Genomic DNA, 15031 nt, shown 5'->3' with positions numbered 1-15031 from the left:
AAGAGCAATTAAAAGATTGTAATGTATTATAATTTATGTCTGCTATGATTTGATCAATTTAAAACTACACAATTCGAATTCTCGACCATGAAATAGGTTTCCCTGAGGTTCTTCCCTCGAGGAAACTTGAGACTCTTATTGACCTCGCCGATGGGGACAACTTCGACGCTATTATTCGAGCGGCCGCGCGATGTTCTCAGCTCAAACTTTGACGACTGGCCCTTCCTCAGCGTACACTTCTGGGGTGAAAAGGCTGACGGTCGATGGACTCTACAGATCATTAATGCTGGAAATCGGCACGTCAATTCACCAGGTAAGTCCTTTAGCATTACTTCCTAATCAATTTTCCTAGCAATATTTCCTGATCAATTTTGTGAATTTTACGACCTATATATTGGTATGGGTTGCTTCAGGAAAATCAAATATTTGTTTTTAATTGCAAAATAGAATTTTTCGTTTTGTGTATTCAATCGTTCTCTTCGAATATATCCATCTCCAATCAACATTAGTATTGATATCTCCATCGTTGAAATTTTATTGTTTTTCAATTCAAAGATTATAAACTATAGGAATATATTGCAATGTAATTTTTATCAAAATAACTCCAATTCTGAAACTTGTATCGATTTTTTACGATCAAGAATTATTTACGACTGACATGTTTAAGGGTCTTTCTCAACGTATCTCGTTACTGTATGAGACTCGTCCCGTCATAACTCGGGCCTCTTGTTACGTTGTTACAGGCATCCTGAAGAAGTGGCAGCTGATCTTCTACGGCACATCGACGAACCCGATCCGGATACGCACGCGGCAATTTAACCCGGTACATTCTGCTGCGTACCTCCCCTCCCATTCCGTGCATTATCCATTCACGGTAGACGATGATCCGCTACAATTGTCCGGTTATCCGGGCAACAGGGACTTCTTTTCTCCGTCTACCTTTCAGAGTTACCAAGGCCCGTACCAAGGCGCTGCGTCGAATCTACAGGCATCCGTCGCCACCCTGGACGGCTCGTCGGCGCCGATCTTGTCGAATCATCTACCCGGTGACGTATCGTCGGCGTCTGCCTTCGATTCACCTTCGGCGGCGTCATCCGTGCAAGCGGACGGTTCTCTCGACACCACCAGGAGGATACTGCACGACTGCGATCCTCAGTGCGACGCGCAAGGTTGCTACGGCAAGGGCCCGACGCAGTGCGTCGCTTGTAAAAATTATCGTCTCGATAAGTAAGTACACGGATTTAAGAGTTCTTTCGATTAAGAAACAACTGTCTCGTCTTTGTTAAGAGATATACGCTTTTTAAAGTATATAACTTTTGCATGTTTTTGCTGATTTTTAAATATGAAATTAGAACGATGTACTCGTACAGCGTATGAGATTTTATAAATATTTTCTTTCCATAAAACTTTTACATATTTTTTATTTTAACACAGTTACATGGTTGTCAAATGCTGACACTGATTGTATATGCGCTCTTTATAAAATTAATAAAACTTAAAACCTAATTTCGCAATGCCAAAACTGTGGATTATAACGGTAGGAGCATTTGTATATATCGAGCTATTTTATATTTTAATTAAAATTTTTCATCTATCTTTTATCATCAATATTTTGTACTATATATATTTATAATTTATCTATTTTTCACGTACAACAGCTCGATGAATTCATCGATCCTCATTTTATACATCTCCATCGATCCTTTTCAATGAAAAAGCGCTTTAGAAACGCGAGGGTTTCTTATCTCTTTTTCAGCACTTGCGTCAGCCGCTGTCCGCCAAGGAGCTTCCCTAATCAGGGCGGCGTTTGCTGGCCGTGTCACGAATCCTGCGAAATTTGCGCGGGTGCAGGTCAAGACTCCTGCCTCTCGTGCGCCCCCGCTCACCTTCGGGTCACCGATCTGGCGGTCTGTCTTCAGCAGTGCCCCGAGGGCTACTACGAAAGTACGTGGAATAGAAAAGATTTAATTCGTACTTTCGCATTCGCGTATTCCGAATTCCTCTTTCCTAATTTTCTCTCCTTAAAAATCAGACATCGAGTAACGCGACGCGCGATTTTGAATCTTTCCACGTAGATACCGAGAACAGCACGTGCGTGCCATGCGAGGCCAACTGCGCCAGCTGCCAGGACAGACCGGACAAGTGCACCAGCTGCGAGCATCATTTGGTGATGCACGAGAACAAATGTTACGCCGCGTGCCCGCCCTACACGTACGAGACGCAGGACTACAATTGCGCGCCGTGCCATCCTACCTGCGAGACCTGTAACGGCACGGCGGATAACCAGTGTATCGCCTGCCGAACCGGACTGTTTGCTTTGAACGGTGAGTACGCGATTTGTTAGGCCAATAAGTAAATACGACGCAGACAATATAAGGGGTCTATAAAATATTCATGTTTTGCAATAATATTTAATAGTACATAGCATCTACTTATCAAATAATTGAAAAAAATATTCGACGGTAGTTGCAAATTTTTTAAATATTTTATATAGATATGTGGACAAGAGTTAAACATTATATTGGAAAAAAAGTTAGATTAATTGAAGTATATCCGAAGAATATAAATATTTCTTAAATGAAATTAAATATTAGATTTGGTTTTTATATATGCATCAAAAATTTTATATATATATATTGCACGGAAAGCTTTAAATTATCGCGTATATCCGACACTCTACGTCATATCCGAAAATGTTACGGTAATTAGTTCCCGCTAAACGGTCTCCTACAAATGTGTCGTAGGCACGTGTCGCGCCTCGTGCCCGGCGGGTTACAGCGCGGACAAGAAGCGACGCGAATGTGTAGCGTGTCCGCCCGGCTGTGCAACCTGCAGCACACTGAGCTGCACCAGCTGCATCGAGGGCTGGAGCCTCAACAAGAAGGGCTTGTGCGCGCCCGAGAGTCGCAGCAATTGCAACACGGGCCAATATTACGAGGACGGTCAGTGCAAATCCTGCCACTCGTCCTGCGAGACCTGCGCCGGCTCTACGGAGGATCATTGCATATCCTGCCCGAATCCGTTACTTCTTCAAGGCAAACGTTGCGTGTCCCAGTGCGATGACGCGTACTACTCCGTGGTGCAACCCTCGCGACCGGTTTGCGTTCCTTGCTTGCACACTTGCAAGAGCTGCGTGTCTCGTCTGAATTGCACAGCGTGTCAAGACGGGCTGCAGCTGCAGAGCGGAGAATGCAGGTCGTCCTGCGCGCCAGGGTAAGATGAGCAATCGGCGTTGTAGCCGAGTAGATCGGTAACGAGACAGTATCGGTATGTCTTTTTTGTTTTTTCTCTTTGGTTTTAGTTATTACAGTGACAGAGGTCAATGTGCCAAGTGTTACTTGTCGTGTAAAACGTGCTCGGGGCCCAGAAGAGATCAATGCGTTACTTGTCCGAGGGGCTGGCAACTGGCAGCCGGCGAATGCCATCCCGAGTGTCCGGAAGGGTTCTTTAAATCGAACTTCGGTTGTCAGAAATGTCATCATTATTGCCGCACGTGCAAGGGTGAGTTACAATCGGTCAATCGTCGATCGATTAAAATGATTAAATTTACGTTTTTTTTTTTTACTTTAACGGAAAATCATTTGTTCCAGGCGAAGGCCCATTAGAATGCACTTCTTGTCCACCCCATTCGATGTTGGAAGGTGGATTATGTATGGAGTGCTTAGGGGCGCAGTACTACGATTCCTTGACTCAGCTCTGCAAGAGCTGTCATTCTGATTGCCGTAGATGCACCGGTCCCGGCAAATTCAGTTGTGCCGCGTGCTCGCCGCCACTGCACTTGGACAAACTGAACAATCAGTGCGTTCCATGCTGCACGGGTAACGAAAAGGGGCCTCAGGCTGAGGAGTGTTGTCTCTGTGATCCAGAAACCGGTAATTTTCACATCTTGATATTAAGTTTGTGTTAATAAAATGTATATATATTGATATTTATTTTTCATTTCTTATAATTAACATTATTCTGCTATCAAACAATTTTTTTATTACGAAAGATACAACTTCTTTAAATGTAGAATATTTTTTCTGACACTGAGTTAATGTTTTATTAATATTAATATATATATGTGTGTGTGTGTGTGTATATAACCTTTATCATTGTGATGTCTTTATATAGTTATTAAAGATATATTTTTAATGTTATAGGCGGCTGCAGGAACAGCTCGCCAGCTGGTAAAAGGAGGGTACCGGGGACAGAGTTCTCGGCCAATGCCGCAATCTCTGAGACGTACAACAATTACGGCAGAACGAATAACAACGATTCAGCTTCGCTCGCCGTAACAGCAGCCACAACCATGGCAGTCGCCATTTGCTTAGCATCGATTGCGTTATTTGCGATGATATTTGTCGCTCTTCAGGTATACATACAGTAAAAAAAAAAAACAAATTTGAAAAATATACGAATTTATGTTAGGGTATTACATTTAAATTTATAGTTGGAAATCTAATTTACACAGTTTTCGAAAAATAAATTTGTCAGAAGAAGTAAATGTGCGTCCCTGTTGCCTTCACAGGCTTGGTCCGGCAGAAGGGAGACCAATATGGGATACACGCAGCTTGCCGTGAAGATGGAACCGTCCGAAGATGTGGACGCCGACGATTCGACAGAGCTGATGACCTAGATTTCGTTAACGGTGACGTAGCTAATGACCTCTTGTCGAAGAGTCGCAGGGAGATCGACGTATCTCGATTGTGATTGGTTCGCGAGTCAGAAGTTACGTGCTTTCGCATTAGCGAGGTCCAAGGATAGCCCATACATGTGATGACAAGGAAAATAGGAAAATGGTGGTAAATACGCAGCGGGGAGGAAAGAATTGAAGAGGGAGAAGGAGGAGGAGGAGCAGCAAGTAAAAGAAGATTCGTCGAAAACGTGATAGTAGAACTCCGTAGAGTGTTGTATGATTGAACATAATGAAAGAGAGGGAGAAAGAGAGAGAGTGAGAGCAAGCGTGACTGTTGTTTACATGGCCGTATAGTGCGGTCGCGTGAATGTGCGAATGTTACAAGGAATGTGTTTTAGCTAGAGATACATTTTGCCCGTCATCAAGTTGTCAAGTGCGTCGCCGATACCATCGTCGCGCACACCGAGACACTTCCGACATACGGATAACGATCCGAAACACGGAGAAAAAAAAAAGGGTGAAGGACATTTATGAAGTGCCTGATTAGTGACACCCTTGTTTCCACATCCTTTCGCGTTCCCCCTCCGACGCTTTCTGTCTCCGAAATAACGCCGAGCCTTCGTCGATTATCTCGTCGACTATATATATCATCGTCGCGTCTATTCGCGAGCAAGTAGAACCTCATTCAAACGACGGATAAAACATGACATACGTTTTCAATCGTTGCGCGTTGCGAGAGTCGAGAGAGCAATCTAGTTCGTTTAATTAGCATTCTTTAACTGTCTGTCGATTTTTTCCTCGCGCAACATTTCTTCCTGACGCCCGAGATCGAAGACCGAGTTATCGAAAGGACAAAAGCGCGTCTCTTTCTTCACCTCTCTTCCGGAAGGCTACCATCACCCCTCCCCCGTTAAGTAAGGGTGAAGAGACATGTATGTAAAGTGGCCTCCGTACATTAGGCTGAACCACGGACCACGTAATCGTAATCGTTAATTGTGAATTATGAATGGATATTGTTATATATTTGTATAAATGATAATAGTAACAAGTGAGCGCGAACAAAGGGGAGTAATCGCAAGGATCAGGAGGGGGAAGCGAAAGAAACGATATAGCGAGATGATCAGAAAGAAGGAAAACGAGGCGGAAAAACTGAAATGGAGGAAGAGAAGAAAGAAGATTGTCGCACGTGTGTGAGCTTCGTTCTCCCACCTTAAAAACTGATTGTCTCGACTAATCGACAAACAATTCGCACGCCCGAAAGGAACCAACGGATCTCTTACTGCGATCGCCCAGTTATCCGACGCGTCTGTGACATCAGTCGTCACATTCCAGTACCTCCCGAGCTGATACAACACATGCCGTCGACACAAGCAATGCGTTTTGTAAACTGTTTGTTGTTATTACTTGATTGTCTATTCCGATGTTTTGTTTAGTATCCCACTTTCCGCGTTGTTCTTACTTTATTTCTTTAATTCTCGCTCGTATCCATTCTTTCCCCGTTTCGTTGGGATCGCATGAGAGGAGGGAAGTCGTTAAGAAAAAAAAAGAAGAAAAAAAGAAACAAACGAATGAACACAAAAAGGGAGAAGTAAAAAAGAACTGTACGCAACGATCCGCGAATCGATATTCTCGAAAGCCATCGCCCACGCCTACTCGTGTGAATATTGACTTTCTCCTTGTGATTTGATATAAAGCTATTATTGTACTTTTATGATGACCGCGATTATAAATATATACATATATACACACACACAACGCATAAGTATGTGTAAACGCTTCCTTGAATATCCTTCCGCTTTACTTAGACTTCCCGATGTTCTACTTTCCTGTTATCATCCTAGGTAAGTACTGCAGCTATAATATTGACTTTAATTACGGTGATGCGCGGGAAAGGCAAACCGACCGTAGAAGTCAGGAATGAACGAGATATATCCAACGGTAACTGAACTCTGCGGCCATTACTTAATGAAACATCAAAGATTAACTTGATGAATCTCACAACCTAAAGCTCTACCGTATGCAAGAAAACGCTAAACGATTTTCGTTTTCGAAACGACACGCGCATGCTTTCGCAGATTTCTTCGCGATTCAATTGTGCAATTCTAATAATTGCGCAATTTTCAAAGAAAACCTGGTTTAAATATAATAGTAATTAATTTAATAATATTTACAAAGAATCGATTAATAACAAAAATTTTTCTCGATAAACTACATAAACAGAATATTTTTTGTGTATTAAATTTTCTTGGAGATATTGATTTCTGTGGCAAAATCAAAATTATTTAACTGTAAAATTCTGTTAATTAAGTATCTAATAAAGTGTTAACGTAAATCGTTCGCATATATTATCAAGCTAGCTTTGAATCAATGTCCATTTTGCTCAACGACCGCACGTCGAATGCCTGGAGTTTCCAATTGCGAGTAACTTCCGCAGGTAACATCGACCTCGTTGGATTCTATCGGAAATAAGAATCGCGAAATGGAGTTCTTAATTAGGATACGAGAACTACTAAATCGCCATGTCACGCGACGGGAGAAAACGGCGCACGTCAGCAGAGCGTTGGCGACTCTGTGGAAATTACGTTCAGCCGATTGTCTTACTTCCCCTCTGACAACTAGGGTGAAGCTGTGAATGACACGAGAATGAGTCGTCAGCGCTCGCTCTGACGTTCTGTTTGTGCTCTTCGATTCTCTCATATTACACCCAAAGGCTGATATAATAGGCGACGAGCGACGACAGCTGCGGCCTGCGGCGAGTGGAAAAGGAATTTCAATTTCGTTAAAAAGAAATATCGTTCTTTTGCTGGACAACCTTCATTCATTTTAATGCACGAACTCATTCATTTTAGTAAAACCGCGTAAAGGAGAATATATAAAAATATGAAGACCTGATAAAAAAGCATTAAGTATTTTTTAATAAATTGTAATAAGTTAAAGTTTATTTGTCTGTTAAAAAGCAAATTTTTATTTTAAAAAGCACTAAGTATATTTTAGTAATACATTTTAATAGTGTTTCTATATGTAAAATATATAAAAAGGCAGTAGAAAAAAGCATACATAATGCCATAAAAAAAAGTAATATGCTCTAAAATATATTTAAAAAATGAATAAACTCGATAATAAAAGTAGCAATTAAAGATGAATTTTTCAGCGTTAATTTTACAAAAGATCAGACTTTACAATTCTGAATATCATATGACAAATTTTACGTAATTTTAAGTTTTAATCAAGAATTTTTTATTTATTACTTGAATTTAGTATTAGTTTTATATATTAAATATATACAGAAATAGATCAATCTGTAGAGGCCCTCCACTATCCCCGCCAATTACAATTCCTCTTTTCTTTGATCGTATTCCGATATATATTGCCAGTACTAAAAATCTACAATTCACATTACGTATATTACAGATTTTCAGAACCAGTGTATAACAGAGCACAGTCTTTGTAAGTGCTTTTTGTTTTATATATTTATTTTTTATTTATTTTTGTTTCTTTATTTGTTTCATTATTATTTATATAATTATGTCTCGTTAAAATATAAATTTTAAATTCTGTCTTTAATACTAATCTTTTATACAATTTAATATTAAACTACAATAATTATAAAATATATGATGTTTACAATATAATATGTGATATACAAAATTATAAAATATAATAAAAACAATATTATTAATTGCATAATTAAAAAATTTTAATAATATCAAATTATATTAAAAAACTTTGAAAACGTATGATAACATGAATTTTATTAAACCTAGTTACCATAATTACCTGAATGATGGAATATAAAAACGAATAAATTAAAAAATATTGACGAAAATTAAGTTGTATTTATTTTTAATTATCAATTTTCGATTATATAAAACTTATTACGTTTGATCTAACGTGAACAATATCGCAATTAACAAAGAAAATTGTTAATAAATTTATCTGTTATGTTTTTCTATGATTCCAATATTGAGGAATTTTACAAAATTTTCTATGGAAATAATCAATGAACAAAGTTTTAGGATAAGCCAATGATCAAATTATAAGCTAAAAGTTAATACTGATTAAAGCAAGAACAAATGAATTAAATGCATATAAATGGTTACCTTTAAGGCATTATTTTTTAAAGCTTTGAAACTTAAAAGACAGTGAGAAATGACTACGTTTTGATCATATTCAGAGATAGATAACTGGTCAACAACTACGTTAAAATCTTTCCTTTGAATAACCGATACAAAGAAGAATAATCTTCACAGTGGAAAGCAAAAACGTGTTCTAATTCTACATTGAATTCCACAAGATTTGCAAAAAAAAAAGTTAAGCTATCCGTTGAACAACAGCGATCAGGATAAAACGAATTTCGAATCTTCCAGATTGCGATAGTAATAATTTTTGCAGCGTATCAATGACAGATACTATTTTTACTTTTAATACGTAATTTTAAAAATACGCACATTTGCATACAAAAAATATGTTCTTCCATTATTAAAAATTAGTCTTTTTATTGAGAAATGCATGGATAGAATGATTCTTATAGAATAATATATGGTTACGAAAGAATATATTTAATAATAATAAAATACATGCGTTATAGCTTATTATATATATATGCGGGTACAAATGTTCTCGGGTACCAACTGTTCGAGATAAATCGGACCCGATAATAGTGGAATTTTAAAAAATTGTATACTGTAAAAACTTTAGCAATATAAATCTTAACTATTCCCTTTTTTTTAGAACATTTAAAACATTTTAATTGTTGATATCTCACTAATATGAGGGTACTTATTTAACTTATCTCGAATTTATTGTAACCGCACATTTCTAATTACATTCATGTATTTAAGATAAAATTCTTAAAATAAAAAAGTACAAATCTTGTTTGCAAAATGATCTAATTGTAGTCTAAGTCAACAAAAAAATTAAAATTTGTAAAACAATTATATATATATGCATGTATTTTATTATAAAACAGTATAAATTGCTATATCTAAATTATTATAATATTCTGAAGAATGGTGGGATGTCCAATACCTAAAAAAAATTTGTTGATTAAGAGGATTAAATGTATACGTCCGTAACCATGTTTTTGTTAAAATAATCACTAAAAAATATGCAAATTAATGATAAAAAAGTGTTTGAGTTTGTTTACTTAATAATTAAATGTATACAAATAATCATTATATTCATTTATTCTATGTCTTATTATTATTAAGACAATTTTGATATTAATATTGTTACTAATGGGAGAACATTTAGCAAAAAAGGAAAAAACATTTTCTCTCAAAATATATTATTAATTTAATTTCACGATTCGATTTTAAAACATATATAGTTCGTAACTGATTCATTACCAAAATCAAGATTTTTGAGAAAACTGCGGATTAATTTCAACCCTGTAACAAACTCCATAACTTTCAACGAGACAACGAACCTCATGGATGGATCTCGTGGAAATCAACGAGAATTAACTCTCCACGATGGAGATTATTTCGACATTCCATCGGTACCACAAGTTCCATAAATCGGTACCACAAACATGCATTTGCTAATATCCACCTGACGCGAGGAATGAGATTTCATCGCTGAGATATTTCGCGAACAAGAAATTAATATTTGATCATTGGATCAGTTAAAATTAGAATCTTCACTATCTTATTTAATAAATTTGTAATAAACTGCTATAAAAAATTGAAAATAATTTTAAACACCAAATTTTAACTTTAAAATAATCTAAAACTATTAATGACTTTTTAATATTCAAAATAAAATCTAAAAACAAAGAATTTAAAAATTAAACATTCAACAAAAATATTAATTTAATAAACTTCTTGTTATCATACGCGTTTGTATCAATTTTGCGTAATTTACATAATTTACTTTATTTGGCTTACTAAGATCAAATAAATGCCATTAGCATCAAATAGATATTTAATATGTATATGTATATAAATAGTTTAAAATATAGATAATTTATTGGTAATCATCATATAAAAGTGATGACGACATTTATCTGGATATAGTATTATATGAATTTTATATGATATTTAATATTACATATAATTTTGTTTACAACACAATTAAACATCATCAATATCAATCAACATCATTTATAACAGTATATAATTTTACGCAAAAGAATTAATTTCTTAGGGGCTAAAAATTGAATAAAATTTGAAATTAATTTTAAACCTTTTTTTCTAATCATCAAATATGAAATTGATACATGTCTATATATATTTCCACATATTTTACATATTATACATGTATAGTTTAGGTACTATGTTCAGTTTAAAAGTAGTATTCAACTTTAAAAAAAAAGTAATATTGCGGCGATGAATATCATTTAACGTGTAGCATTTTTAGTTTTAAAACATTTAATTATCGTTAGTTAATTATTCCCGATTTTCTTATCTATCGTATATCCGTATTTCTTATCTATTATCCTATCTACCCGTATTTTTATTTATTTACCTACCTATTTGCATATTCCTACCTACCCGTATTTTTACCGTATTACACAAATGTGGAGCAAAACCGCGGATTCTGATACGTGAGTACCTAATACATATATATCCTGTTGATTAAATCCAATGGGATAGCCTAACCGCGATTAAGAAAAATATAAAAAATATACAATAATTTGAAAAACATAAGAACTCGCAATTTATATAATTTGCGAGCAAGTTTACCCTCCCGATTATTAGTAACCTCCCAATCATAATATTGTAACATATAATTTCTGTAGTACACCATATACCACAGGAAAAGGTCTACATTCATTTTGATCAATAGACCTTATAACATGTGGTATTTTTGTAATTTTCGTAGTTCCTTCTGACCAGATTCGACCTATCTATTATGTTGTTTTTGGCCAAATCCTTCTAAATGTCAGAGAATGAGGAGATAAACTCCTTTGCTAGTTGATTCATAGCAGTTATTATGTTACGATAATTAAGAGCACATTAATCGTACAGGAAAAAATTAAACAACGTACCATATTCATTAGTAAAATATATTAATTAAATTTAACTTAATTTTGCATTATATTTCTAAACGATATGCGTATTAGCTTCTTCAAACGAGAATTATAATTCGACCAAAACAATAGAAAGTAAAAAAGAATCCTCAAAATTGATAATCGAGATTGAAAAGAATTACATTAATCGCGTTTTAATCAAATTTGTCGCCATTATTGCGATTATATATCAATTATCGATATATCAATTTGAATAGCATAATGTAAAAACATGAAACAATAGAAAACATTTGTCTTTAATAAATTGATTAATTTGTCATATATATTTATAAGTATTTTATATATATTTAGATAATTATCTCGTTATTGTAATGCAAAATGTTATCAAAATTAATATATCAAGAATACATTATTATTTAAAATTGTACATTATGCAATTCAATATAGTTGATATAAAAATTATTAAATTAAAAATAATTTTACATAAAAAATTCTGTCCAGTGAATAAATTATTCACTGGATCTTACTCTAATATTGTTCTGTTTTTTATATTAATACAGATTATAAAAGAAGATGCCAGATAGATAGACTAGAAAAAATTAGGATAAAATTGGCGCGTTAAAAATATGCAATCAAAATATATATAATTAACAATAATAGTGTAATTTATTACATTTTTAATCTGCAATCTTTTTCATTAATTCGTGATACATACTGAATTTATTTATATGTATTACTATTTGCTATTTTGCGCCACATAATTCACGTGATATTTAATCCTGGAGGAATATTAAAATAAGGTAGACAGGAGAAGATACGGAGAAAGAGAAAAAGAGAGAGAGAGAGAAATTTGCAAAATAAGTTTAATTATTATAAAAAATTCTTCTTACTCAGAATTATTTCAGTAATTTTCTTTTAATATTTCCTATCCATTTACTTTTTTACATACACACATGCATGTGTCTTTCGGGAGTGTTAGTGTAACGTGAAATCAGCATCCACTTTTAATGTTAATTTTCTACAAATGAGTAGAAGCAATAAATTAACACTTAATTAATGGGCATATAGACATATCGAACTTTTTTTAATGGTAGGAGTGCTAGGTTCATAGAAGTTCAATTTCAAGCGACTAGTTTATTTCGCGGTTAATGTTCTGCGATGCAATGAACATTAGACGCATCAATAATGCGTCGACATAATGAGTTTCATTGTAAAGAGGGAATGATCTCGTAAACATAATAAATCAATATTTGATAGTGTTCCAGGATTAATTATTCGCCCTAATTTGATCTAGTCTATCAATTTGATTTGGTCTAATTTTAAAGTAACAGATCTGTGAAAAGTTCCATTCATCTATAGTTCTATTATATGGATATAATATATAAATATACATCTAATACACGTTTCACAGATTTGTTACTCCTTTTATAAAAAAATTTGTCACTCACCAACCCGAAGCAATGAGCGGAGGATCTGCCACGAAGCTACGATGATACTGTAACACACAAGCATAACATTCAAATTAAAACAGCGCTTAAAATAATCAACTATTCAAAAGATAATTCTTACGCGCATTAAATTTTTTATTCAGCTTTTAATTAGAGATATTTATCTCTATATAATATAATTACTTAATTTCCAAAAAATTTATACAAGAATAACCTTTTATAAAATTTTAAGTGTAATTTTCTTTCTCTAATTATTAATTTATTTAGATAAAAAACGAAATTTATAATAACGAAATAAATAAAATAAATGGGAAAGAACTATAATTAATTTTATAGAGGTAAAAAATTATATTCACCCCAAAGTTGCTCCGCTAGTGCCCGATGCCTCTCCTAGGCCATCTCCTAGGCTCCTCTTCTTTTTTCTCTCAGAACATCTATATCACGTCTCTTCGTCCTCTTAAAATGTTTGAGTTGTCAGGCCTTCTGATTCAAATTAAAACAAAATATTCCAAATAATTAGTTTCAAAAGGTAATTTATATGTACATCGAACTTTTTATTTATCTCTTTATTAAATATTTTTTTAATAATTATACTTCTTTGGAAATGAATTCCACAAAAATAAAAATATATAAAATTTTAAATTAATTCTTTTTCTCTTACTTTTAAATCTACAAAATAAAACGATTAAAATAAATGGAAAGAAATGATTAATTTTAAAAAAGTAAGAAATATTTACTGCAAAAGATTGATCCTCCTCTCAAACTGTTCAAATTATCATGCAATTAAAATGATTCCCTCGAAGTTCTCACGGAATAAATCACGACTGATTCTAGAGTCGCTCCTTTCTGTATCCGTCGCGTTCTGCAAATAAAATTAATGCAATTAAAATGGCGAAACAGTTTCGCCTTCTACGCAGTTAACTTTACGCGAAACAAATGACGATGCGGCGACGCTAAACATGTATCTTGATTTTCAGTGAACGAGTATTACGAAATACTCGTTCGATCAAATTATCAGCGTGCGAGTGCTAAATCCATATATACTCACTTGCAAAAAAAAATAGTCAATAAAGTAAATAGCCAATAGTCTTGTTTATTCTCGAGTGAGTATATATTATGCGATGGCGTTAAATATTATAAGAAATCAACATATGTAAAATTAATAGAAGTTTCGCTATTACCAATTAAATGAGTCGCGACGCCTGCACTCGTTAATTCCGTAGCCGATCCACTCCGTGTCCTGCAAATAAAACGTGTGAGTGCGATTAAAATGAGACGAACACTTCGTCCCGCGTGCGATTAACTTTACTACGAAATGAGCGCCGCGGCGACGCCGACGCGACAATGCACGGCGGCGGCGCAGCGGCGTCCGCGTCGCGTCGACGCTACATGTCTCGATTTTTAGCCGAACGAAAGCGTATTGCGAAATAGTCGACCGAATCATCGTGGAAGTGCCCGAATCTATTACGCGAATTAGATCGATACAAATGTCTCTTACCGATTGAAGGAATCCCTCGTTCCGGAGACGGTCTGCTCCACGTCCGCCGCGTCCTGCAATTGAAACATTAACGTAATTAAGATGGCGAAGCGGCGCGCTTCGTCTCGCGCACGGCCAACTACAAGCGAAACGAGCGCCGCGACGTCGCGGCGGCGGCGGCGGCGGCGACAGCGACAGCGACGGCGCAGTGACGCTATACATCTTGCTTTTCGAACGAATATCGCGAAATACGCGTTTGACCGAATCATATAAGCGTGTAAGTGCCGAATCTATATTATGCAAGAGTTAGATGCAAGATTTAATGCAAGTATCGACTTACCAATTAATTGGCAAAGCGACGCGCTTCTCTCTCGCGCGGTCAAAACGAAACGAGCGCCGCGGCGACGCGGCGGCGGGCGGCGGCGACAGCGACGGCGCAGTGACGCAGTGACGCTATACACATCTTGCTTTTCGAACGAAAAGCAGAGATCGCGAAATACTCGCTCGAAAAGCAA

General features: G+C 35.5%; 1 protein-coding gene and 1 long non-coding RNA gene across 4 annotated transcripts in view; one reads left to right on the top strand and one right to left on the bottom strand.

The window, feature by feature from the left end:
- Positions 1–6373, top strand: part of LOC105452558 (furin-like protease 2) — a 339998-nt gene extending 333625 nt beyond the window's left edge. The window contains exons 8-17 of one of the 3 annotated variants that reach the window (XM_011693768.1): positions 97–313; positions 744–823; positions 947–1227; positions 1757–1944; positions 2076–2324; positions 2745–3213; positions 3302–3501; positions 3591–3872; positions 4143–4354; positions 4511–6373. In XM_011693768.1, the coding sequence (XP_011692070.1) occupies positions 97–313; positions 744–823; positions 947–1227; positions 1757–1944; positions 2076–2324; positions 2745–3213; positions 3302–3501; positions 3591–3872; positions 4143–4354; positions 4511–4618 (2286 nt within the window). In that variant the 3' untranslated portion in view covers positions 4619–6373. Of the gene's footprint in view, positions 1–96; positions 314–743; positions 1228–1756; positions 1945–2075; positions 2325–2744; positions 3214–3301; positions 3502–3590; positions 3873–4142; positions 4355–4510 lie in introns of all 3 variants that reach the window. The other 2 variants (XM_011693767.1, XM_011693766.1) reach the window with 2 other exon arrangements.
- Positions 6374–13821: 7448 nt separating this feature from the next.
- On the bottom strand, positions 13822–14575 carry LOC105452557. Its single transcript, XR_974749.1, has 3 exons — positions 14538–14575; positions 14221–14279; positions 13822–13901 (listed from the first exon to the last, which is right to left on the bottom strand). It is a non-coding gene; the product is annotated as an uncharacterized LOC105452557 (long non-coding RNA).
- Positions 14576–15031: the final 456 nt, after the last annotated feature.

The sequence above is a fragment of the Wasmannia auropunctata genome, unplaced genomic scaffold (assembly GCF_000956235.1).
Source record: "Wasmannia auropunctata unplaced genomic scaffold, wasmannia.A_1.0 LD336029.1, whole genome shotgun sequence".
NCBI lineage: Eukaryota > Metazoa > Arthropoda > Insecta > Hymenoptera > Formicidae > Wasmannia > Wasmannia auropunctata.
This window is presented reverse-complemented; position numbering and strand designations above follow the sequence as displayed.